The sequence below is a fragment of the Chionomys nivalis genome, chromosome 12 (assembly GCF_950005125.1).
Source record: "Chionomys nivalis chromosome 12, mChiNiv1.1, whole genome shotgun sequence".
NCBI classification, from domain to species: Eukaryota; Metazoa; Chordata; class Mammalia; order Rodentia; family Cricetidae; genus Chionomys; species Chionomys nivalis.
In genome coordinates this window covers 47,673,876-47,701,752 of record NC_080097.1, presented here as the reverse complement: position 1 = coordinate 47,701,752, position 27,877 = coordinate 47,673,876, and the positions used below count along the sequence as shown (strand labels likewise).

The following is a 27,877-nucleotide window of genomic DNA, read 5'->3' as shown; positions in this document are numbered from 1 at the left end:
AGCCTGAGAGAGACACAAACATCACCAGCAGGGCTGTGGTTCCCTTACCTCCTTAGGCTTGGCATCAGTTAAAAATCAACCCCATTTTCAATTTAGTTAACACATTTCCTTGAATATTTCAAAGCACTGTAATAGATTCCTCTCAATCCTACATGTGTGGTTTTGTGTCCAGCATTTGGCGAAGCTTGACTGGGCCTTTATGACTTCCATAAGCAAATTGTTCTTCAGTGGTTTTTCTTGAGCCTTATAAATCAATGTCACAACATTCTAAATACAACAAAAAATCACAAGTTTCCTTAACACCTCAGTATTGTTTACAGATAGCAAAATCCCTTCGACTTTTCAACTTAAAAGGCCAATCTGCATACACACTGGTGTGCACTTAAATTGGGGTCACAGTGGACATGTTGGATGTTGGGGCTCAACATTTCACACCCAAAGTGTGAAACACTAGCTCTGGTAGACCGAGTCGAGATCCTCTGAAGGGACCTTCCTTGCCCAACCCCCTCTCTCCCCAGCAGCAAGCTGGAGACACCAGAGTCGCCCTCCAGAGGCAGGCCATAGGCACCAGCACCCATTCTCCCCCAGGCAAGCAAATCTCCCCACTTGAAGACTTTGTTTTGGAGGGACCCTGACTATAGCCTGGAGGGAGAATCACCACACAGAGGCCAAGAAGAATCCTATATTCAGGCTTTCTGGGGCCCAGCAGTCTCCCACCATAACGTCACACCTTAGTCTAATTACCTCTCTACATGGCTGATCATTTTCCATCAAGCTGAAATGGAAAAAGCCTTCCTTGGTCTGTGGGTCTGCATTGTCTATGTGTGGTGATGTGGTGACAGGTCACCACAAAAAACTATCCAAAATGTCAAATGCCATGAACTTTGTGTTGGTGGCTTGTATTTATTTATTTATTTATTTATTTATTTATTTATTTATTTATTTATTTATTTATTATGTATACAATATTCTGTGTGTATGCCTGCAGGCCAGAAGAGGGCAACAGACCTCCTTACAGATGGTTGTGAGCCGCCATGTGGTTGCTGGGAATTGAACTCAGGACCTTTGGAAGAGAAGTCAGTGCTCTTAACCTCTGAGCCATCTCTCCAGCCCCGTGGCTTGTGTTTCTGAGTGTGCCGGTACACCTCTGCATGTGTGCGTGTGCACATGTGAGAGAGGATAACCTGTGGTATCTCCTCAGGAGCCGTCCACCTTGTTTTCTGAGACAGGGTCTCTCTTTCTCTGAACAGCAAGGTTTCAGCGCCTATAGCAGGGCAGAATTTAGGTAGGCGGGGAAGGCAGAATGAATGCTGGGAGAAAGAAGGGTGAAGTCAGAGAGCTGCTGGAGAGAGAGCTGAAACTTTGCTCGTAAGCCACGACCTCATGGTGATATAAAGATTAACAGAGGCCAGGCGGTGGTGGCACACGCCTTTAATCCCAGCACTCGGGAGGCAGAGGCAGGCAGATCTCTGGGAGTTTGAGGCCAGCCTGGTCTACAAGAGCTAGTTCCGGGACAGGAACCAAAGCTACAGAGAAACCCTGTCTCAAAAAACCAAAAAAAAAAAAATTAATAGAAATGAGTTAAATTAATATAAATTAATATGTAAGAGTTGGCCAATAAGAAGTTAGAGCTAGTGGGCCAAGCAGTATTTTAATTAATATGGTTTCTATGTGATTATTTCAGGTCTAAGCTAGCTGGGCGGCTGGGAACCAACAAGCAGCCTCCTTGCAACACTCATCTGGATGCTATTCTGGGCAGGCTGAGCGGATGGAAGGCACAGAGCCATGTCACTGCTGTTTGAACAAACCCAGCCTGTGCTAGGTTCTCCACTCCACCTGCTCCCTCGCGTGGACACCATCACCTTGTGTGTTTTGGGAGGGAGCAAGGTATGCCATGTATTCAGTTCCCAGAGACAGCCGTCCCTCCCAAGACAGCAGCTTCAGAGTCAATTCTCCCACCAGGCCAGCTACTCCGAGCTGAGAGCTCTCTCTGCAGCGCCCTCCCACCGTCGGCATTCAGCTGCTTTTCTTGGTGCACGACTTTGGGGGTGGGGGGCGTTCAAAGAATTCACGGCAGGGATCGTGTCAAGTGGGGTTGGACAGTGGCAATGGGGGGTGAACCGGTAGGTCAGTGTAAATTCCACACCAACTCCTTTCTAGCCCAACTGCCAGCTCTGAGCCTCGCTGTTACCGGTTCTGGAGCCACCACAGCTCAGATGTGGGCGTCCTTGACACTGGAAGTCTGACAGGGCACACTTGTTGCCCCCACACCCAACTCCTCAGTGCATGGTTTGGGGGTCTCAGATATCTTGCTTCCTGTTTTGAATGGTAGGTTCTCAAGTGTAAGGGGGTTGATTCCTACTGAGCCAATTCACCTGCCCCCACACTTCTGTCAGCCCCCTCCCTGCTCTCATTTTCTCTCTTCAGCTGGACGTGGGTGGGCCAGCAGTTTGCACACCTGCTTGCTCTTCTGGAGTAGGGATGGGTTCCAGGTGATGGGAGCCTGTGCCCTGCTTGCCCTGGTGGTGGCTGCTGGTACTGCCAAGTCTGTCTGGAGCTCCGTCTCCAATCATGCGGACAAGAGAGGGGCCTTGAGACAGGAGGATGAAGCTCTGTGCAGGGCCTCAGCTGGTGTGGACTACACTTCCATGTGGCACCTTACAGTCAGGGCGGGAGAGACAAGGTATGGTTACCTCTGCCCTCAATAACGGATCTTCACGCTCCAGCGCCTCCGGCGAACAGGCGGCTTGACATTTTGTATGATGAGATTGTTCACAATCGAATGTGCTGCTACTTTGGAACGAAAAAGGCCAAGCTCTAGACAGGTCTCCCCCATAACCTTCACAGGGGTGGCTCATGGGCGGGAAAGCGTGGTGGTGAAGCCACTGGGAGGAACAGTATGGCCCCACGTCTAATGTCCAATTCTAAGTATTACTGAGAATTCAAAGGATTTCAGATGCATAAGCCCGGATTAAGTAGATCACGGCGCCTTGTCCCAGTTTCTTCTGTTCTGGAACAGAAGACCTGAGGCTGGGCCATTTATGAGTAGCCAAGATCTATGTCAGTATTCTCCATCTGTGGGTGGCAACCCTGCGGGGGGCTGAACAACCCTTCCAAGGTGTCAGCTAAGATCACCAGAAAACACAGATATTTACATTATGATTCAAAACAGTCACAAAATTACAGTTATGAAGTAGCAAAAAAAATAATAATTTTAGGGTTGGGTCACCACAATGTGAGGAACTGTATTAAAGGGTCGCAGCGTTAGGAAGGTTGAGAACCAGTGATCTATGTATTTGTTCCTTTTGGGTGGTGTTGAGGATCAAAGCCAGGGCATCACCTATGAGCTCTAGCGCCCAGCCGTCCCTCCAGGCCTAGAGAGTTGTTATGGTTTCATTGGCTGCTATGTTGGAGGCCTGAGGGGCCTTCTTGCAGCAAGTACCTGTGTGAAAAAGATCAGCTAACCTATTTTTGCCAGGAACCTTTAATGTGATAACTAACCCACTTCTTGACAGACATTAATCTGTCAGAAAGGGAGCCCACACAACTGAGACACCTCTCCTCGGCCCCATCTCTCAACGCTGCTCTGCTGGGGATCCAGTTCCCAACAAGTGCCTTTGGCGGAATCACGCACGCACGCACGTTGGTGGCATGCAGAACTCTACTGTGGAGCAAGGCCATTATAAAACGTGTCGAAAAGCGGGCAGGGTCCTGTCAGGGAATTCTCACAAGCTTGGTTCAGATTTTTCAGACAGACAACTCTGCTGACTGGGAATACTGTAACCAGTTGACAACTGGGACCTCCTAGTCAGCAGAGCGGAGACTGCAGAATGGGAGACTGCAGAGGGCACTGGACTGCCCTCACCCACATGGTGGGAATCGCATGCCAGGAAGGAACTCCCTGCGACTGAACAAGTGTATTTCTTCAGCTCACTACCCCACACCGCACACAGTACCCTTGCTATCGTCCAGCCCTCTGTTCCGTGCAGCGCACTCAAGACAGTGTACTTGGTTTCTTTCTGTTTTGGCTTCCAAGGCAATTCATTCACAACCACCAATCTTTTCCCCACAACCAAGGTGGGGAAAAGCCCACACTGACTACATAGAAATATGTATGCTCCGACCACAGAAGGCTGCCGAACTCTTTAAGGGACTCCTCAGTGGGTGCCCCAACCAGCTCCACGGCAGACACCTGGTAACTTCCTAGGCCATCCTCAGAATGACGGTGGCGTTTTCATGCTCCTCCAGTGTCTTGGCCCCTGTAACATCATGTGACGGAGAGAGGGTGCATCTGGATGACAGAGGCGGTGGCCTGGATGCTGGATGCACATGTAGATACTATCTTTGTAACTCTTTGAGAACTTCAGAGCCCTTCCAGCAAAAACGGCAGAGTCCAGTGCCAGGTAAGAAACTCTTGCTGGAACCACGGGCCTGACAGGGTGCCTTCCTAGACATTAGTAATGCCAGCTGGTTCTCCTTGTGCCTCATCACACAGGCGTGGTTCTACGAGGTTGGCCCACATGGGCTCATCTGAACCTCATAAGTGCCACTCGAGGGAAGCAAGTTATTTGCATTGTGGTTTCTGATCCAAGGCACCCGTGGTGGGGAAGCCACTCCATCAGTGCAGTGACTCCTGACGCCCGGCTCCTGTGACAGACTGGACCTCATCTGACTCTTGTGCTGTCCTGCAGCAATGACAGCTTTTTTCATGTTACACACATAGCCAACGCTCAGAAGGTAGGGGGCCTTGCCCTGAGTTCTGCAGCTCCCAGCAGTTTCCAGACCTGTCCAGTTCCTCCTATCAACTCAGGCCCTCTCTGGGAGCCAATGACAAAGTTTGTGTTTCTAATTGGGTGATAACCTTAAAAAAAAAAAAGGTACCCTTAACACCTTTGATGAAATTTTTTTTTTAGTACACTTTGTTCTGTAGGGGTGGGAAACAGAAAAGGAATTTCCCCCAAATTTAAAAGCATTGCTCTGTACCGAGCTCCGTGCTTTAATGTATTTCTCTTTGGATAAATTTCAGTATGCTTTTGATACAGTTTGATTTTTAAAAAATGGGTGCACAGTGTGTGCATGCCATGGTACACATGCAGAGTCAGAGGGACTTCTGGCTGGTTAAGGTAGGGTCTCTCTGGTTGTTTCGGTTGTGCCATGTACACCAGGCTGGCTAACCTGAGCTTCTGGATGATTCCTGCCTCAGCCTCCCAACACAGTGGAGTGTTGGGATTACAGATGCAGGCTGCCGCATGGGACTTCTTACCTAGGTTCTGGGGTTCAGTTTTGCACAAGAGCCGTTTTATTCTTTGTGGTAGTTTGAATGTAACTGGCCCCCATAATCTCTTAGGGAGTGGCACTATTAGGTGATATGGCCTTGCTGGAGGAAGCATGTCACTGTGCGGGCCGGCTGTGAGGTTTCCTATGCTCAGGATACTGCCCACTGTGTCTGTCGATCTCCTGTTGCCTGCAAGATTTAGGACTCTAAGCTGCTTCTCCAGTACCATGTCTGCCTGCATGCCACCATGCTCCCTGCCTTCGTCGTGATGTCTCTTCACAGGAATAAAAACCCTAAGTCATCCTCTGAGCCATCTCCCTAGTCCAAAGCTTGAACACAGCAGAGTGACCTGAGCGCACTGAGGCCATTGCCAAAGGTATTCAGTGCAGGTCAAAAAAAAAAAAAAAAAAAAAAAATCACATATCTGGCAGGACTGAGTCAAGGTGGCAGGAGCAAGGCAGCTGATCGTCCTCACAAGGCAGCCTTGGCTTGAGCGACACAGGTCTCAGAGGCTGGATCAATGAAGGTGGCAGCTACGCCAGGTGCAGCACAGGCCAGGCACTTCGGCCATAAGAGACGCTAGGTCAGGAGCTGTGACACCTGGTGAAGCTCTGCATCTTCTGTGGACTTGTACAGCCTCCAGAGACGCATGCCAAGGTGGGCTGGGGGTGACCTGGGAAGGGCACTTGGAACCCGGGGCTGAGTGTCAGACGGACCAGGCATCGAGGTCACAAGAAGGGGAGGGGAGGGTGTCAGGGGTCCCTTGCTTGTTTGAAATTCTTGCTCTGAGTGGCCACCATTAAAATCAAACATTGTATGTGCTTGTCTCCTGGTGGCTTCCTTGTGGATTTGGGTTCACTTGACCGGGGGACACACGGTGCCTTGGCATGCTGCAGGTAGGGAGCCTTGGCCCTCTGCTGGCCCAGCATGCACCGGCTCCTGTAATGTGGCTGTGAAAGCTGGAGGTGTGCGCTTTATTAGTTTAATGCTTTTGCATTTATGGGGGAAATGTCTAACTAAGAAATAGCTAAATTCGCCAAACCGCATTATCAGAAAGTGGCTGGAGAGCCACACTGCGCCCCTGAGAAACCCTGCGCCACTTGCTTTCAGCAGCGTTAATGAAATGGCAAGCGGCACCCGGGGGAAACACACCGTGTCACCGGAATGAAACCTGTAAATTCCTGACAAATGCCACCGTCTTTACAGGGCGAGGGAAAAAAGCTCCACACCACTTCTCGTTTATGCTAAAGACTTTATTTTTTAGACCTTTAGAGAACAGTTTTCATCACACACTGATGGAAATGGCAGATGCCCAGGAGAGGCAGGCTCTCTCAGAGCCTAGACTACTGAGTGGACTAGATGAATGAAGGAGTCTTGGGAAACCCACCACCCCTCTGTGCAGGTCAGGCAGGCCTGCTTCACATACTACCAAACGCCTATGTCTCCATGCAGCACCGTCACACCCACCTACACAATTAGCATGCAGAAAGACACTTCTGAGGATGGACTAGTCTCGACCAGGGCTGCGAGGCTCTGGCTATGCACACTGGACCATGTCTGCTTAGGACAGAAGAACTGGCTGGCACAGAGCTAGCATGGCACTCTAGAGACAGCTCACACCACCCTGCAGATAACAGCCTGGGTCAGGGCAGTCCCCCAACAGGATGGCTGGGGATGGCTGGCACCAAGCTTATCAACACAACCCACAACCTCAGCTCTTCTTTTCCCAATCATAGCACATTTCAAGACAGAAGCACAGTCATTGAATGACTTCCTGTGCAGGGTGAACGTGCACGTAGTCACAGGCCAGAGAGTCACGCTGACAGCGTTTCTGTGCTGCAGTCCGGCTTCCATCTTTGGAGTATATAAATAATCTCCTCCCGAGGCTGCCCCTTAGATGACAATCACAAGCGATGATGGTCAAAGGAGTTGATTGGCTTTTGTCACAGCGTCGAAGCCCAGATGGCTCACCTGCAGCCTTCATGCAGAATTAGAAACTAGAAACATCATTAAGCCTCAAAAGCAGAAGTAACTCCACGGGTACACAAAGGGGGTAGGTCCAGCCTCTGCCAGGAGAGGCTAGAGCTGGGAGCTAGCAGCCACAGGGGAGGGCACAATACTTCACAAGGGGGTGGGGCAGGTTCATCTACTTGCTTAGCCACGGTTGGGAATTCAAGAGACCCTACTCTTGGTCTTCTGCCAGGGAGGTTGCTGCACGAAGGTAGATGGGCGCGGCCATTATTTTAGCATCTTTACCATGTACGGGCCTTGTAATCTGTAGCCAAGCTTTCGGTAGTAATTCCTGGTGCCAACGCCTGCAAGGGAGACAAAGTAAACAGAGCTCTAGTCAGCCTCAGCTTAGCAGCCATCAGAGCCGGGACGGGCCCCCGGCCTCATGCCTTGTCTCTCATTCAGACTGCACTGCCGTCCAAACCGCTCTCGGCATAGCAAATCTGTCCCACTGCGATTATGCAGTTGTATGAACACGGACTGCTGTGTAGGACAAACGCCCTTTCCCAACTGCTAGCACAGGACCAGGGTATATGGCACGCACACTTATGAGGTCACAACGGGTTTTAGGGTCTGTGTGTACCAGTGCGCGAGGGAATGCAGATGAACAAGGAGCGGAGAGTTCACATATGGGAGGCCTGTATTCCAAATGGCATTCTACAGGTGAACAAGGCAGCAGCAGATGGAAAAATGGATTTCCACACAGCTTGCATAGCTAAACACGGCCCCTTAACTCAGTTCTGACAACTGAGAGGCAGAGCGGGTGAGTGGGGTGAGGGCCCAGCCCCCAGGACGCCCCAGTCAGATGTCAGTGTAAACACTCCAGTCTTACACCAACAAGGAACAGAACCCCTCACCACTAGTCCCACCCACTTCAGAGTGTCTGCGGTTGGGAAGCGGCTGAAGCCCGTCCGATGGACGGAGGCTCGTTCAGCAGGACTAACTCTAACCAGGGGAGCCACACTCTGTCTCGCACACTTCTGCTTGTCGTGTTATTATTACAACTCTGCCCAACACGGCCTTGGTGCAGAGCAAGGGGCTGGTGGACATAAGAAAAATGGGCACAGGCAGCAGCTTGGACTGACAACAGGAAGGCTCAAAGCCCGAACGGCCACCCTTCCCCAAGTTCTAGATCTGAGGGCATACTCCATGATGCTGCAGGTATCCATCCCCTCAGCGAAGAGAAGTGCTATGTCCGACTAGTGACAAAACATTGTAACCCCCAAGATAAGCGGGAACCCAAATATCTCCAGTAGTAGATGGGTATATTCACCAGGGAATGTAACTCAGCAGTGAGAAACAACTGTTATCTGTATCCATATGGAGAAATTTCCCAGAACCGTGTGGATGGAACCAGATAATAAAACATTCCATTTCAAAATTCAGACATGGGAAAGACTCCAAAATTTGGACAACAGTTAAATTTGAAAGATGATAAGGGTTCAGGGCCTCTGTGGTGCTGAGAATGCTGTCTCACATCCAGGAAGTAGTTACACGGGGATACACACTTGCTACTAAAGCTGCCATCTTGACACTTCTCTTTACTACGTGTGTGTCACACCTCACTACAGAAGCGCAAGGGTACCACCACTTAATACACATTTTCAAGTGTTTCAAGAGTCTGACGGATTCAGCAAAATAAGGCAGAGTGGGGCAGGAGAGGAGGCAGCCAGGAAACCAGGATCAGGACAACCCAATGTGTTACAGGTACAGACACAGTGGCCTATGCCCAGCTCCTTCTAGAAGCCAGTTCACCAGCCACGGAACAGCAAACTCCATGCCTGACTCACTCTCAGCAGACGAAAGACCTTTTTATAGGTGGCACCGACTTGGTGGAAGCTGGAGCAGGCATCACCTATATAAGAAGTCACAGAGCAGGGTCCTTCCTTGTGACCCACATCAGTGTGTGAGGACAGGAAGAGAATCCCACTGGTGGAGCAACCATAAAAAGCCCAGATCCAGAGCCTAGGATACTAATGGCAGGTCCTAAAGCTTGAACTCCCATCTGAATACAAGTTCTTCCACACTCCAACCCTGCCTAAATGGCCCTTGTGGTATCAGAGGACAGAACAGGCTGACCGGGTTGACCTCACTGATCTGCCATGCTCACTCCCATGCAGCTCTTGCCTGACTGCCCTCCAGTCCCAGCTCAGGCACTGGAGACCTGGGGGTTTCTTTCTTCTAGCCAGAGGCTAGCCCCACTCACAGGATCAACACCTCTCCCTGTGGCTAGCCGGGCAGACTTCAATCACAACCACTGGGACAGCACTGCATGCTCTGTTCCACTGTGTCTGCCTCCCTCCTCTTTAAGCCAGCAGCTCTTGTCACTGGAGTTATTACAGTGAGTAGCACAGGATCAGATGTGGTAAATGTCTGGGCCCTATTACACGCTCGTTATTTTCATGTTGTGTACACACAGAGAGAAGTGCTACTGCAGGACGCACTACAGAAAACAAACTGGCGTGGTGCTGTGGGCCAGGCAGTGGGAGGACTACACATGGAATGGGGAGGAACTACCCTGTGGAACCTTCCAGATCCCCACCTTGCTGGCTGAGGGGCACCACTTTCCGTGCACTCACTTATGCTGTAAAGGTCTCAAGCATTTGAAAGTGGAGTCACAGGTCTACTTAGCCTGGAAGTCACCGTGCAGCTCCCACAGTGGCTGGTTCACCCCCGACGCTTAGCCACTAACTTTCTGCTTGGGGGTATCCCAAATAATCCCCTCAGATTTACTTAGTTCAGGTCTTGAACACACATAATTCTGTTCATTTGTATGGTCCCTGTCAAAGCAAGATGGTGGCCTCATTTTAAGATCTGCTTCTGGGCAAAGTGTTTTTATAGATCACAGGCCGAGATAAGCCTGGATAACCAGGATGGGGAGAGCCCTGAGTTCCTGGATGGGTGGCTAAGACATGGGCTTTCCTGGAGTTCATGGGAACATTTCTCAGCAATTACTCCAAGTGAGCCTCCTCCTCCTGGCGGGGGGGGGGGCCTCTGCTCCTCCGTCACATAGAACTGGGTCTTTGAGGCCAGGCTGGAAAAGGCGTCAGGGCTTTGTTGGGACCCTCTCTGGCCAGATCAGGAGCATACAACAGTCCAGTCAGTGCCTGGGGCTCTTGAGAACCTTGAAGTGCTGTGGAAAGCCTGGCCTCTGGCTGGTTCAAACTCCACTCCCCCACCCCCGCATCTTCTTAGGCATCTTGTTTCCTGAAGTTAAGAATTGCCTATTTCTCCAATCTGCCAGACAAACTGGTCAGTTGGAAAGGGAATGTGGCATCACCCGGCTGCCTGAAGGCCCTTTGTGGGGCCCAGGCAAAGTCCTCAGTCACGGTAACTTTCCTGTGTTAGTCAGCCAGGAGAAAGCAATTACCCTTTGGAGCTGACGTCAGTGGCCTCCTGGACTGTGCTGACGTGCTGGGCTGTCTTAGTCCCAGATCAGCCGGGCTGCTGCCGCCTCTCCCCTACAGGAGCAGCACACAGCTGTGCAAGTAGGAGTTCTCCACGCCATCGCTTGCGTGGGCTGCCGAGGAGTCAAGCACTATTGGCCGTGGTCTCTGGGGTGCTCACTATAGAGCCCCCCGTTATCAGAGGAGCAGCAACAGTGGGGAGGGGTACAGTCCAAAGTCTGGCTTTATCTTCAGGATTACCTGGTCCACAGTCAGAACTTATCTACGTTCACAAGGGCCTCATTTTTATGGTAGGCAGAGTGAAAGTCTGTATGGTCACTACTTTGCCAGCTGTGACAATGCCAAAATGAGACGAGAGGATAAAGAACACCACAAAAACCGCCTACAGCAATATTCGCACACGTGACCAGCCTCCGAGTTATCTCCTTGGCCTCCATTTCTGCCTTAGGTCTTTTGGGAGAAGGAAATGTGTGTGAACAGACTTAACTGTGCAGACTACAGTTATCAGATGGCTTCTGCTTGTCTTCTTTCAAGGGATTGATGACCCAGGCAAAGTGGGGATTAAAGGAAGAGGGTATGACTTCCTCCAGATGAGGGGACTCATCATGCAATGGGGACGCCTCTGCTTTATAGGTAGATGATCTCCAAGTCTGGCTGCCAAGAGTCACTGGCCTCCTAGGACACCTACAAACCTGGACACTGGCAGTGACTGCATTTCGGGAACATTCTCTATGCTGAACATGCGTAGACTCCAAGCCCCTGACACAGAAAGAAGCCCTACTCTCTGATCCCCTCTCCCTGGCTTTGTGTGATGCCACTTAGCTTAAAACACAGTTCTGCCCGCTCTAAGGAGGAAGAGAGGGCACTACTCAAGACTCTGTGCTAACTGCCTCAGCCACTGGCTATGGGAGAGGGTTAACTATGGTTGCATAATGAGGTCAATACATGGTGTGTGTGTGTAGATTAAAACAGTTAACCAAGACACAACAGGAACAAACCTAGTTGTTTAAGTTCTACACTACGGAAGATGGGGAAGAGAGTTCAGGGGATGAAGGGGGGACTCTAGTGCAGATCCTCAGCATCCACGTTAAAAGCTAGGTGTGGTTGTGTGTACTGGGTGTCTCCTTGGATGAATGACCTGCACACAATACCAAATATGCTGCTGCCTTGGACTGTGAACTATCATCAGATCTGCAGTAAGCAAATCTCTCTTACTTCTTCGAGTATCTGTTGCAGCAGTCTGACGAACTAAGACACATGGCTATGGCCAAACAATTTACAGTCTGACATGAACAGGCTCCCTTGCTACCTGTTACAGTTCACCGCCAAGCTTATAAAATGAAATTAAAAGGGGGACAGTTTCAACTACACGAATAATTACTTCATTGGGGAAATGAATCAACCCTTCACACGGATGGAAACATAAGAGAATTCAGGCTGGGATTCCAGCTGGCAAAGGCCATGGGATAACAGAACAGAGGAAAAAATAATGCGGGGGCTCAAATGAGCATGTGCAAACACATTGCATCCTGGTATTCTGCAACGGAAGAAAATGTTGGTAAATGATTTAGACATTCTCATGCTGACAAGGAAAGGATTAGAAATCTGGAGGTGTATTCTTGTTCCCTGACACTTCTTCTCTTGGGATACAAGGCTGCCCTTTGTCATTAGCAATTATAACTGAATTGAATGAAGATTGAGCTCACATCACCATACTCCCACGGCCAAGCTTCAAATGAGAAAGACAAAATACATTAATCTATCCCATGAAGCTGAAATCTGAGTTTTAAAAATTAGATATAAAAATGTAAGATGATGGTTTCTGTCATTTAATAAAAAATAAAACAAATTAAAGAAACTGTTTCAATTATTTTTCCTCAATTAATCAGCTATCTATCCAGGGCTATATATGTGCTGCAGTATTAATACAGGGAAATATATTCATTAGTTTCATTCATTTACTATTTAAATGAGACTTTATTGCATCTCATTGATCTAAAAGGACGGCAATATTTCACTCAAAAACACACTGACATGGAAGTAGGGAAAAGCTTTTATTCTCAACATCTGAAAAAGAACCAATTAACTCAATGACCTGAAGTCTTTCAGATAATCTCTCTCATGTTCTGTTAAAAAGGAAAAAAAAAATTACAAAATTGATAAAAGTTAGGAGCATAAAACTGAGCTCTTCTTCAAGGTAGCTAGTTATGGCAAGACATTAATACCCTTTTCTTGACTGGAAAGAGGGTACCTGCAGGAACTCTGCTACCCAGCAGCCTAAATGTCCTTTGCACATTTGCAAGGGGTCTTTGAAGATTACACAGTAAAAAGGAACACAGACCCAAAGGAGGAAACTTAGAAATCTAAACAGAATTTGGATTTCCCACATTCCATCATTTCCCACAGTGATGTCCAAGCCGGTGATGTTTCCTGGCATCCTGCAGGCTTTTCTTAAGAGAGCACATGCCGTTTGATTTGAAAGTGGAGTGGCTATTGTGACCAGAGCAGATGCGTGTGATGGCACCAGTCACTCCCACTACTTTCTCTTGTCTCAAACCAGGAGCACATCTCTAAGAAGCCAAGGACTGGGAAAATCCACTGCCTGAAGCAAGACCACTTCTTTTCTACGGACTTCTCTGACACGGACTTTGAATGGTAGAGTAGGAGGTTCCAGAAGGCAGCCTCCAAACCACAAGAAACTACCTTGTGATACCAGGTCTTGCCAAACGCAATAGTGAGGGGAATGCTTGGTGAATGGACAGGCCATGGCCTCTGGCCAGAAGCCAACTGAGAGGATCGAGACTCTGAAAGCAGCCAGAGCTATGACTTGTCACATGTAAATGGTCTTCATTGTGACTGACAGCTGACAGGAGAAACCAAAGAAGTCTGAACTGTGGAATTACTTATTAAACTACTGAAAGAAAATGACCAGCCAACCAGAATTCTACATTTGACAAGGACAAAGGAGAAAGACATTCCTAGATAAACAAAAGCTAAGGCATTTGTTACCAGGCTTGCCTCATAAGAAAGGCTGAAAGAACCCGGAGCAATCAGAACTAAAGGGCACTATAAAGGGAATCACACAAACAAACAAAGCCATTAGTTCTAATTTACAATTTCTCTTTACTTCCTATGGAATCCAAAAGGCAAATCCATATAACAATAATTATAAACCTACGTTGATGAACACACAAGTCTGAGGTATAACCTGTGGTAAAAACAGCACACAGTGGGAGGGACAGACGGGCTAGGGCCAGTGCTTCAAGACATCGTGCCACTGCCAACAGCAGCAGGAGCACATGGTGTGTTCTGTGGGTAACCATGTCAAGCCAGAAAAACACTGTAACCAGACAAAATTCCCTTTCCTACCAGTGTGGAATGAAACCAGAAATCAGTAAGAGGTAGGAGGGAGGTGTTGAGGTACGCAGGTGGAGAGCTTTAACTAGAGGCAGGGCCTCATGCTGCAGCGCCCACAGTGGGGTATCTAGGACAGGTGGAACTCTGGTGATGCAGCTGTTCTGGGGTCACTCGCTTTTCATAGCTACCTCAGAAACCATGGTACCCGTGTGTTTGTGAGGTGTGCTGCTGAGCTGGAAGCCTCTTAAGACACGGCTTCTAGGCAGACACAGAGCAGGCCCTGCACCGTGGGTCAGCTGGTGCTTTCCACCATGGAAAAACTTCCAGGGCAATGACCATGGAGGCTAGGATGGGGTCTCTAGCCATCTCCAACTGTCGAGGTGCTCTCTCTGCCTCGATCAGGACTTGGTACCAATGTTCAGACCTGGACAATTACTTGTGAGACTGAAGGCATTTTATCATACACACACATACACACACACACACCCACCCACACGATGAAAACTGCAGAACACATAATAAATATGTGGAAATTAACATACTCTTAAATGGCCAACAGGTCAAAGAAGTAATCTTAGGGAGTTGGAAACCACTATGCGCAACAAGACTGAAAGCAAAGCAGGCCACCGGATCACTCCTATAACCCAGGACTCACAGCTGACGGAGGAAAACTACCATATGCTTGAGCCTTCCTGCAGTACAGTGAGTTCTAGGCCAATCTGGGCCTCAGAGAAAGATCTCTTAAAAAAAAAAAAAAAAACTGAATACATTTCATTCCCATATACACTGCGTCCAGCAAAGGCAGTGTTCAGAGGGAAATTTATAGTGCAAATGGTCACAATGAAAATAAGAAATATCTCAAAATCGAGAAATGTCGGAGATAAAAAATGAGCATATTAAACTCAAACCTAGCACAAGAAAGGCGATGACAGAAACTAGGGATAAAATATTGAACAGAAAATAAAATCAAAAGTTCATTCTTAAAGCTGCTCAATCTCACCTCAGAGAGAAGAGAAACAAGTGGGGACATTGTTTACACCCACACACAAGAATCTAAACTAGTAAACAAAACAAGTGCAAAACAGCAGCAACAAGGAGCTGGTGAGAGGGCTCCCCGGGTAAAGGAACTGGCCCAGGCCTGCTAGCCTAAATTCAATCCCTGACATCTATCACACAGGTGGAAGGTGAGGAACGACTCTCTAAAGTTGTCCTTACCCTGACACATGCAGTTGCCTCCCATTAGATAAATGTATCAAACCATTTTTAACACATTTACTACTGTGTTAATAGAAAGAAATATAATTATGAGCGCAAACTATGGAAAAACTAGGAACAAACACCCTAGACAGCCCACATGAAACACAGAAAATCTTCAGAAACACAAAACCTGACAGAGAACAGGGTCTAAACTACAGCAAGGAGAACCAGGCTCACAATCAAATGTCATCCCCCCATTCTTTAGATGGCTGGGGAGGCCAGGATCAAATAGCTGTAGGTAATTCTACCCATCAGATTTGAAAAGAATTGGTATTAACTCTTCCTAAGGACTTCTAACCAATGGAGAAGAACTAATTCTCTTTGGTGTCAGAACTACCCAGCTCCGAAGTCACCCCAGCTGTCCTGTCACAGCACAGACCAGGCCTATCTCTATGTCCTGCTGAGGTTCTCACATAGCACCATTAAGCAAATAAATAATTTCTCTTTAAACCTCTAGATTAGAAGGAGGAGGATTGTGTTAGTCAAATAATCTGAGCAACCAGGAACTGGTGCACCATTGACAGGGAGAAGGAAAGGGCCTCATGGACACCAAACAGCCCTCAGGTGGTGGGCACACTAGACAACCACAGTGGGGTGGGCATTAATAAACTAGCCCGCAACTACCGCCTTACAGCCTTTGTTCCCGAGAGAACTTGTCAGGGGCCAGAGCTCGGAAGAGTGAAAACATGCCATGTGATACGATGGAAGCAGAAATCCCCAAACTAAAAGGCTCTAAGAACCCTTGGCTTAGTGGGCTGCAGCAATATTTTCAGTACTATTTTTCAATATCTATTCACCTTAAGGGAGAGAATCCTCACTCTAATAGATACAAACAATAAAACATTATTAAATTAATGGGTAAAGGCAATGTCAAATGTTTACAGAGAAAAAACCCAATACTGTTCCTAGGAGAGTTGATGAGGAGTTAAGGTTGCAATAAAGCATTATAAAAGACCAAAGTATGGCAGTCCCTTAAAGAAGGCTTACTACTCCACAAGAAACCTGAGCAGCGTTCACCTTTATAATAAAGGCAGACATGGTACAACCCATTCATCCTCCTAAGCAAAAGCACACAACCATTAGTGCCAATATCCACAAACCAGAAGGAACGGGACTGGGGAGAAACCTAGAGTATGGCCATGGGAGCAAGGCTAGCCTTTGGATGGCAGACAGTTCTGAAACACAAGGCGGCTAAAAGGTAAATGCCAACATGCAGTTCTTCCACTGCCGCCAGGCTAGTGTACCAGTGCTACTGCTTCTGTTGAGGAAATGTCCCCAAGACTCAGAAACCTACAGGATCTAACTAGTAGCCTACTGAGTATGAGCACTAAGGAGGTCATATGATACTTAGAGTCGGATGGTTTAATGCAAAATGCTACAAACTGGTACCTTATTCATTTACAACAAAGTGGTACCTGATACATCTACAAGGGTCAAATGTCAAGCCAAGGAATAAATATTCCTGAGATAAGCCAGGCAACAATGCTTCCGTGGCTGAACTACAAGAGACACCAATTAGCAAGCACACAGTCAACTTGTTATCTAGCTGAATAGTATTCTATGCCATCAATGCCAGTCTGATTAATGATGCTGACGTTAATAGAGGACTTGTAACAGCATAATGCTTTCTGATGCATCTACTGTCTTTAAAAGCAAGATGATAGTAATGATAAAAAACAAGCCCATTGGAATACGTATCAAAAAAGCAACACGTATGATCTACTGTTAAAAATCAAAGTGGAAGAAGACACACGGAATCCAGCATTTAGTTAGAAGATGCTGTAGGGTAGTTTACTGAAAAGAAAATTATACGAAGGGTGAAGGAGAGAGCACAAAAGAAGAAACACTCTTTGTCTTATTTTTTGCTAAGTCCTGTATTAACACACACACACAAGTGGTACAAGCTGGTTTGCATTTGGCAGGTTTCCTGGCCCATTAGCAAATAGTTTGCCATAATAAAGAGACGTTCTTCTGGGGACTCTGGTAGGATTATGAGTCCATTATCAGACAGAAGAGGCTACAAATGGACCCTGCTTTTCAACTAGATTATAATGCAAAGAATAAAATAACCTTGACCCAAAATGGAGAGCCGTGCAGGAACCTGGGATACAGGTGAGGTTTCTCAGGTCCAGGAAGTAAATCTCAGCTGGTCATAGCCTAAGGAAACAATTGCTATTTTCTGTCCACACAGAACATTATTAATCAGGGGCTCTGGGGCACAAGACCATTAATTTCTGTCCCAGGAAGCCATGTTGAATTATATAAGGCACAGACACATTGATTTTTGACTACTGGGGACTGTAGTCACAGCTTTAGGCCACATGGTTTTGAATAATATGATTAAGAATGACCTCATATTCATAGTGACTGTTTCACTCACCCTGTATTTAGATCTATCCTCCCCTCGTCATTGGCATCGTAATAGGTTTAAACAAAATGGCTATCAGGCTCTGACTTGAGAGGTTTCTGACATCAACCATCCAGACCTTTTCTCATCTCTCACCATCACTGTGATCTATCAAGCTTGTACAGCTCTTGGCCAATGGCCATATTAATTTTCTACTTGAAAGAACACAAATAGAATACTGCTTATGACGAAGGTAGTCAGGGAGCTTGGGGAATAGCTGTCCATCTTACCGCATAGTAATTAGCTTGGCAAACTGAAACAGTAACATGATTAAATCTGATACCTAGCCAAAATTACCAAAAGAAAAAAAAAGAATCCCTTATTCTGTTGAAGGTGCTAAATGGCTTTTTAAACAGTGGCTATTGATGGTTATATTTGCCCCTGTAGAAATGATATGGGCATTGTGACATCAGAATTCTGGTTTCCATGGTGATTTTAGTGATGGCATTTGAAAGATTATAGTTAGCTTTCTCAGTAGAGGTCCTTGCCCTTACTCCATAAATGAAGGATGAGATAAACTGCTTCTTGATGTTAGAAGGACAGGCTGCTGGTCATCAGATAGACAAACTTCATGGATTTTAAGTAAACGGGCACCCGCAGAAGCCGCTCAGGTAAGCGGCTAAGACACCGACGCCCTTGAACACAACTGGGACTAGCTGCTTTGCAATTGAACAACAGCTAACAGATAGTCCTTGCCAATACATTATTTTATAAACTAGTTTTTAAAAATTATTTTATTTTATTTGGAGGTGGGGTTTCTCTGTGTAACAGAACTTGCTTTGTAGACCAGGCTGGCCTGGAACACTTAAGAAATACATGTTCCTCTGCCTCCCAAGTGCTGTGATTAAAGGCATGTGCCACCACTGCCTGGTTAACTAGTTTTAGCACACTGATTTGCCTATATATATGTATGCACATGCAAAAAGAAGCACTTAATCCTGGTGGAGAAATGACTTGGAGCCTAAGGAGGAGTCGCATCCTCCCCTGCAAATGGGGACAATGATGGATGGAGATCCAGTTAACAGAAGGCAGCTCAACATTACACCTCTCCTTTTAACATAAGAGTCTTACTCTGTAGCCCATGATGGCCTTGAACTCATGGCAATCCTCCTGTCTCAAACTCCCAAGTATTGGGATTATAGATTCTTTTATTTTTCCCCTCAACACATCTAGCAATTTTGATGATGACGAAGCTAAGTATTTCATTTTTGCTTTTAAAATAATTTTTACAGTTAAAGCTGACAGTTAACTTTAAAACTGTTTACTAAGATAATTGTGTACTTTTAAAGTACGTGAACTTGAATGCCTCTTAGTACTTCATCTAACGCTTAAAGCAGCTTCAGTGCTTCTCATGGAGCTATGTTCACCAAGTACAGTGTACAGTTTTCAATAAATACATGGAAACAACAGATAAAAACATAAATAAGGAAAATGAGAATATACAGAACCTTTCTGACTAGTGGTTCAAATCAGATCAAAAGCAAAGTTGCTAGCACTGTCCAGAGGTAGAACACCAGATAATAAATCTAAGTAGCAGAGAAAACCCACTGCCAAGATGAAGGGAAAGGCATTACTCTTACAGCTAGGCCAACACAATGACAAATGATCCCTCGACCCTCTCCTCATGAGTCATGTCAAGACAGAACAGCCATGCCACCACTGTGTGTGACTTAGAAGAACACCACGGACAAGAGAGAGCAGAATCAGGAGGTGAGGAGAACGTCAGAGAAAACAGTAGTGTCAGTGGTGACCAAAGTCATGTATCCACAAGCCACGGCCGGGACCAATATTTTATGGGAACTTCGTCACCATCAATTTCGTCATCAAATACCTACCTGAGAATAAGAATGAAATTTATTACTGAAGAAATTAAAGAGTTGTCTATGGTATCAGAAAAGGGGCTGGTAAAGTGTACTAAGACTTGTGTTTAAATGCTTAGTCTATAGGCAGTGGCACTATCAGGAGGAAATATCACTGTGGGGGCAGGCTTTGAAGTTTCATATACTCAAGCTACACCCAGTATAGCACAAAGTTGTCCTGCAGCCTATACAGATCAAGATGTAGAACTCTCAGCTCGCTCTCCAGAACCATGTCTTCCTGCACACTGCCGTGCTTCCTGCCATGATGACAACTGACTAAGCCTCTGTACTGTAAGCCAGCCCCAATTAAACGTTTTCCTTTGGAAGAGTTGCCGTGCTCATGGTGTCTCTTCACATTAGAACCCTAACCAAGATACCAGACTAAATGGTCAAAGATAGCCTGATGAACCTGATTTTAATAAAATTAATAAGGGCCATGAAATTCATTAGGTCACCAGGAGAGTGGCTGGCAAGGCAGGGATGGAGCACTGGCTCCCTGCACACTCCTCACCAACCATCTCTTTTCTGTGTCACATCTAATGGTGCCGTTCATGAAACACACCCCACAAACAGCAGTACCAAGTATCATTAGAGAATTTTGTATTAAGATCAATGTACAGAGCAACTGTTTGACTTTTTTTTCTTCCCAAGATAGGGTTTCTCTGTGGTTTTGGAGCCTGTCCTGGAACTAGCTCTTGTAGACCAGGCTGGCCTCAAACTCAGAGATCCACCTGCCTCTGCCTCCCGAGTGCTGGGATTAAAGGCGTGCGCCACCACCATCCCGCTCTTTTTGACTTTTTATAAATTCCAGTTAAAACATAATTTGGGCCTAGAGAGATGGCTTAGCGATTAAGAGCACCCAGGGTTCAATTCCTAGCATACACACGATAGCTCACAACTGTCTGTAATTCTAGTTCCAGGGGATCTGACACCCTCACAAAGACACATATGCAGGCAAAAAATACCAATGCACATGAAATGAAAGTAAATATATTAAAATACATGTGAGTACAAGCATGTACACACACACTCACAATCACCACCACACTTAGAAAAAAATTGAAGGAAAAAGCAACATTAACACACGACACACTAATAAACACTTGTTATCTACCTTCCGTAAGTTCTGAACCATAGATCTCTCAGACCCACGATACAGAACGCACCTGCCACACAGCAAATGTGTTCAGTGTTTCCTTGTGAAGGTTGATCAGAGTCAAATAGGAAGTCAAGGAGGCCATACGGGGCTTTCTTTACTACAACGGTGGGGCTCCCAGACCAGAAGGCAGGAAACAGTGATCACCAAACTTTCTCCCAAAGAACTCACGTCAGCTCCAAGAAGTCCTTCCAGGGCTGTTCCTATAGAAACCCATCCTGGCTGAAGAACCCTCTGCAGGGTGCCAAGGGAGGAGACCCAGCACTGCTGCAGACAGAAAGGTTCTCTTACCTGAGTCTCTAAGCAAGTCGTTTCTTGTAATTTTAGAAATTCACCATGCAGATGACATGAAATTGAGCTATCATTTAGAGTATGAGAAAAAGCTGGTGAGTACAGATGCTAACTCCTACTCAGAAAGACACCCTGCTCAGAAAAAATAGACAGAGGCTCTTATGTGCGATTGGATTTGACCTCAGGCAAATCGGGCCTTGGGTGGATACTTCTGAGGGAAAAGGGATGCCAGGAAGGCAGTGCTGAAAAATGGAAATCTGATTAGGGTCCCAAAGACACCAGAAAAATCATGTGCTACAGTGTCATATGGGAGTGTAGGGCTGCAGGTCAGAGAATTAAGATCACCTTAACGATTGGGAAGAGAGCACAATGTTTGGAGAATACTCGATTCTAGCCTCTCAGATTGGCCTGAAGACAATCAGCACACTGGCTGGTTAGCAACTGTGAGCTCTGAGCCCACAACGAGACCAGAACGCAATAAAGACTTTAGCAAGCTCTGTGGGTGAGTTCAGGTGTTGTCTGCCCCGTCCAGATGCACAGACAGAAGGCATTCTGAGGCAGGCTGCCCTTTCCTGGTACTCCTGGCCAAGTACAGGGGAAGCTAGGAGAGGGACTCATTCTCTATTACTCATCAGTGTCAGCCACATAGCCTCAGCCAGGTGGTACTTTGTGGGATTAAAGTAATGGAGAAAAGCAGAAAAAGCTAGACATGCTAAGAAGTACATTATTTATCTGGGTAACATCAAAAACCCAAGTCAGACTAAATGATTAAGTGAGCCTGTGGATTATATTTCTATAATTGTCATCATGAAGACCTGGGCACCAGTACTGATTTTATTGACTGGCAACTTCTTATTGATTTTTCTTTTAAAAACCTCATTTCAGCTTTAATTTTCAGAAGAGTATTTCTTAGGTCACAGGTAAGCTTTTGGGATATGGTAGTAAAACAGGAAAACAAAATACATTCTGGGGCAAATACACCATAAATTTTGATTCTGCCTTTCACGATCTTAGATTCCCTACTAGAAATTAGTAATTTTTTCTTATAGGGACACCACACTGAAGACTGTGAGTAAAAGGGGTTGTCCATCATTTCTTGCTCCCCCTACCCTCAAATCTCCTCATGTCTCCTCCCTAACTATAAGATGTCCTTGGTCTACAGGAGCGGCGGGGTGTTCTTACATGATTCAGAATGCACAAGTGCCTTGGCAAAGCTGGAGGAATCGAGAACACGGCAGGCTCAGGAAGAGCTCGGAACTTCCTCTGCTCTACCTTCCCAAATATTCTTCCAGCCTGTCCTGGAGGGGAGACCATTCTGACCTCTAAGGATAGAGAGGTACCAAGAGGAACGAACAGGCCCTGCTAAGTCTCCCCCAGTTTATCATTCCTGGCTCACATCCTTCCTCCTACCATATTTCCCCACGACTTTCCACCCTTCATCAATGCTCAGGTTACACGCATCTCCTGGCCTTCATTTTCTCAGGAAGGATGGCTCCTGTGTCTCAGTCATTTTATATGAATTTGCTTACCTTCCTCCTGTTAATTTGTCTTGGCCTATTTAATTTTTGGATCTGGCCTGGGACCCTAAGAGGGCAGAGGAAAATTTCTTCCTCCTCTCCACTTCCAAATGAAAAAGCTGTCACTCAGGAGCAAAGGCAACGGCGGCGTCATGGAAGGACAAGAACTATACTCGGCCGTCAATCATCCCGAACCAGCAATCAGGCTCTACGCTGCTCACGTTTCCTCAGGCCCATACTATCAAACTGCACTGCCACAGACAGAGCAGCTGACAGAGAGCACAAGAGACAAGTTGACTACAACGACCAGAGGTCAGGCGAGCAGAGAAAGTGCACTAGTTACTAGTCTGGCGCTCTGAGGAACCAAGTGCTTCAGAAATTGGTTGACCCAACTGCTCTCAGAAATTTCCCAAAGATTGGAGCATAAGTCCTCAGCTTGTCAGCCTGGACCAGTTTTGAACAGAGTACTCATACAGAGGCAAGAGAGTGACTCTCTCTGTGGTGTCAGTGTGAAATGTCAATGAATGAATCATGAACTCCTCTCTCCAGTCACCTGATATAACTGCAATTTTCCCAGATCCATGCTCTTCTAGAGCGATTCTCTCTGCTTCTTCCATCAGCAGCGTGCCGAACCCCTAGAAAGAGCATAAAGGAGTTCATGGATTAATAAGGAAAGGAAATCCATTAAGAGAGGTCCACAAAACATGGTAGTTGGTAAAATGTCTTAAAGTCGGTGATAAAAATCTACTGATGATTAAGGAAAAGGAAACCACTGGACCCTGCCCAGAGCCACACTTAGAGAAGAGGTCAACATTGCGACAAGAGCCAGCTATGGCATTTTGGGTGATGGGGTTGGGTCAGCTCAGGGCTGACTTCCCCTCTGGTCTTTCTCTTTAGGGAAGGTCTAGGCAACTGCAGTTGACACGAGTCTGGACTAATAGAATAGGTCTTATCTGTCCAACTCACCTTCCGCGTTTTAAAGGGGTCTATCCTAAGTCTATTTCTGTTTTTAATATATTTTCCTGAAACTTCCAATTTTAGGTTGTTGGGGGTTAGAATAGGGTTTCACACACTCTACATAACTCACACTTGTGAAGCACATTCCTGCCATTACCTCATCTGATTCCGCAGGCTGTATCTGTTGTCCCCTGGTGCCCACAGGACCACATGGGAGCAACACTGAGACAGGATGCTCTGAACTGAAATGAATCCTTGTTCTTTCCCATCCTATCTTTTCCTTCCCTCCTCACTCCACTGCTTTTATTGTTTCCTATTTCAGACAATTTCTTAACTATAGACCAAGGAGAAGCAGGACGCAGATTACCTGATGCTGAAATTTAGAGGGATCCCGGCTGCTCACAGGAACTACACTTCCATACACGTGTAGCTCTCGGACTATGGAGACGCCTCCGCCCAATTCGAATCGGAAAGTTTCCTCGGAGCACTTCCGCAGCCTCAGGAGGCCAATCAGAATGTCCTGTTCAGGATCTTCATAGGACAGGAAGGTTTCCCAGCCACCATTGGCAACATAATCTCTCCGCACCAACTCAATCTGTTGGATAAAAAGCCATGAAAAACCTCATTCAGAATTAGAGAACCAAGCTCATTTTTATAATTGTATGGATGTGTTTAGGCTAATGTTCAGCTAGGAACAAAGAATGAATCATCATTAATTATGGTTTTTATTTGCCTTTTCTCAAGCACAGGATTAAATAAGAGCTCATGCCTTGTTCGTGGACTACTATAAATGGAGAACAATTTTACAAATATTTGAACTTAATTAACCTTGAGATTCTTACAGATACCCCCAGCTCAGTGACTTCTATAGAAATTTATGATGTCCTATGAATTGTCTCTAAGATATAACTACAGATTAATCACACGTTTGGCTTTTTGAGCCCCCATCCCCGTTTTGCTTTCAAATTGTCAGATACTCAATGGTTTCCCTATTTAGCCCTTACTTCTTCCACTAAAACCTACTTTTTATGTGTGTTCGGGGTGTGTATGGGGGGGTGATCTTCGTCTCTTATTTCTCAATGGGACTTAAGAAAGTATAACACAGCACAGGGCTTGTGAAATATGCCTAGTGAGGGAACGAGTATGTTAGAATCCAATCGCCAGAGTGCAGGATGGATGGTAGCTGCAGGGGGATTTCAGTAGTAGAGATCTACATAAATTCTGACTCCAGCCCAATGTACAGATAATTCTAGGAACGCTATGGAGCAAGAGGTGTTCATTCAGAATTCTACTTATTTGAATAGGGATTTAACAGACCTATAACACCCTATAAATGGGTAGAACGTATTCAAAACAAAATAGACAAACCTCAGCCCAATGTCTGGTATATAATTAGATTAAGAACTTGTCAAAATGCAGTGTTGGGTGTACTTTTTCCCTCAAGAGACCCTTTAACGTCAACATGGTTCATGCTAAGAACAGAAACACTGATGCAGAGATCATCTATTCCAGCCTTGCTCACATGGGGCTACGAAGACTTGAACCCCGTAGAACACGCTGCACCCAGTTAGACATGATGGACATATGAAAGTGAGGCTACCCCGAATGCCTCAGGACACCGTGCTGAAGGTCTGCGGAACTCACTGAGTCATCATCAAAGGACAAGATCTGGAGGGTCACACAGAAGAGATCAGCAAGGCGCTCCACAGGCAGGTAGCCCCTGGTCCTAGGAAGCTACTCACACTTGAATGCATTCAGGTCAAATGACTGGGACTCTGAGTCATCACTGTGCCCTTCAGAGTGACTGCAGACAGACTAGCAGCAGGGTAGAGCAGCCCCACCGCAGAACATGTCCCACACAGTATGCTGATGAAAATCAGGGTACAGCCTTGACTTTCCTAACCTGGCTCTTCCACAACTCAGTTACTCTCATGTCTGACTTTCCTGACTTGCTCTACTGAGTTATTCACTCATTTCTGGGTTCGCTCTGTGAGCAGGTGGGGTCCCAGCTTGGGACGGATTTAAAGGAAACTGACCTGGTATGGCCGCACTTTGTGATGAATTTCTTGGATTCCAACCTCCCTGGTTCTCACATCTCGGCACTGCAAAAAACACCAGAGTAGTGACTCATTCAGTGTTCATTTAACGTAAATCCTGGGCTCAAGTCTGAACATAACTTACACTGAAACAAAGGATGAAACCTTAGAAAAGCCATCTCTACTGAATTTGAGAATGGGAATTTATGAAGTTGTACAGTTTTCCTTTTAAAATGAATTCAGAATTCAAAGAGACCACATATAATCTTGGGGTAATAAAGAACATTAAGTCAGACAGTTAGAAAATAGTCTTGTCCAAGGGATGTAACTGTTTGAAAAACACAACCCCAAAATATGATTGAAAATATAGTCCTAAAATATGATCACAGAAGAGCAAAAACAAATTCTTAAATTTGTAAAACCTTCCTTGGGTATGACATTAATATTTTCAATACCGTATCATTTTAGATATGCAAAAAGATGCATATTAAAGATATGTTTCCCTTTCAAAGAACGGCATTGTGGAAGAAAGAACGGGAATTGGGAAGGAAGGGAAGATGTAGAAAGGAGCTAGATTAAAGTATATGACACAAGTTGAACCTGAACTACAGATGGCTCTTGGACATCCCCTGGGTGTGCACAGCTTCCAGGAGACGATGCCAATGCGATGCCTAGTCTGCCCGGCCAAGACCTGTAACAATCCTCACTCCTACTCAACCCAGTGTGTATCCTATACAGCCTGACACATCATTACAAAATCTTGCATTATCCAACGGTATGTCCTATGGCATATTCTTCCCCTATAAAAAAAACCATAAATATATTTTTAGGATTCTAATACTTTCTACTAGTGTGAGAAGATTGTGCTAGAAAATCTGCCAATATCATTCAAGCAATTGTATTAACAATGCTTCTATAAGAGCTCAGTATTCAGTTTTGCAAAAACAAAGGTATTTCGATGCTTTGGGAAACTTGCCCAGAAGGACACTCTGCTGACGTGGCCACCAGATCTGCAGCTTATCTACTAAGAGCAGATTCTATCTTCCAGCCCAGCTCTATACAGGAAACTGTGTGTGTAACTGAGCTACCTGCCAGTCAACAGGTACCTGCTGCTTATATTTCTTGTTTGTCCCTGGGGCATGGTTCTGTTTGTTTGTTTTCTATAAGGCAGAGACAAGTATTTTCTGGTAAGAACATTACCTATGGGAACTGGTTTTTAGAGTCACTCCTGGATCACTCAGCAGATCCTATCAAGGGTTAGGTAGAGCAAGGCTAAAGAAGACCAACAGATAGGGTGACTGCTAGTAGTCAGCCCTCCATGTGGTGCTGCTAATATGCCTACATGCACCTGCTTATTTCTAAAACTGAAAACTTCACATTTAATTAATTACACCCAATTAATTAATTATTATACTATTTTGTGTTGAAAAAACCAATAATAGTAAAAAAAATTCTCTTCTGGACAATGTTCTAAATTTTTTTCCTCCATGATAATTTGAGTAAGCATAAAATAAGTCACGGGCAAGCCCACAAATGTGTGCTGTGCTGGCCTTGGAACCATCTCTGTGAAAGCATGGTCTATGCTTGAACACAAACAATTAACAGATTCCCCCCCCTCCCCCAACCAATGGCACTACATTCTGATGGCACAGTCTAACCCCTGGTGCCCTGGCCAGGCACCACTCCTGGCTTATCTCTTCAGAAGCTTAAGAAGTTCCTAGGATGCTTCATTTCAAACTCACTACTACCCCTAGAGACTGTCAAATTAACACCTTCCTTAATTCTTTTAGAGTCAAGAGAGAGAAGCTCTTAGTAAATATAAAGCCAACATGTCACAGAAGTCAGAAGTGGACAGAGACACAGCAGCAGCCTTGGTCACCACTTACTTCAGCTTCTATACGCTACACAGAACACCTGTAATATAGATAAGCTTTCTGACCCAACTGGTACCAGCAATGCATGAGAGTGACAGCCTTGGAGATACATATGATGAGATTTTTCATTACAGTATCCCTGGCAGTCACATTTACTCATACCTGTATTCCAAGGTCTTTCATTCTTGCAAATGCCAGCTCTCGCAGGTTGCCATGCTCCACTCCTGAGCTGACGAGGGGCATCGGAATGTCTCTGTAGGAGAAAAACAAAACAACAAACCATCAATTGTGGAAAATATAAACCACTCTCCACAGCAGTATGGCAGGGAAATTTGAAAATGAAAAATAATGAAAATCCGCAAAGCCATGGAGCAGAAAGCAGAGGCAGAGCATCCTGAGGAGGAGAGGGAGCAAGGCTGAGAGCATCCTATACCCCAGCTTTCCCATCTTCAAAGCTGATTCCACCCACCTCTG

At 46.0% G+C, this 27,877-nt stretch overlaps 1 protein-coding gene across 1 annotated transcript in view; it reads right to left on the bottom strand.

Moving 5' to 3' along the window:
- Window positions 1-6,507: 6,507 nt before the first annotated feature.
- Window positions 6,508-27,877, bottom strand: part of Elp3 (elongator acetyltransferase complex subunit 3) — a 62,605-nt gene continuing 41,235 nt past the window's right edge. The window contains exons 11-15 of the mRNA XM_057786527.1: window positions 27,566-27,656; window positions 25,530-25,595; window positions 23,861-24,088; window positions 23,090-23,171; window positions 6,508-7,590 (exon numbers count right to left, since the gene is read on the bottom strand). Of these exons, the coding sequence (XP_057642510.1) occupies window positions 7,514-7,590; window positions 23,090-23,171; window positions 23,861-24,088; window positions 25,530-25,595; window positions 27,566-27,656 (544 nt within the window). The 3' untranslated portion in view covers window positions 6,508-7,513. The remainder of the gene's footprint in view (window positions 7,591-23,089; window positions 23,172-23,860; window positions 24,089-25,529; window positions 25,596-27,565; window positions 27,657-27,877) is intronic.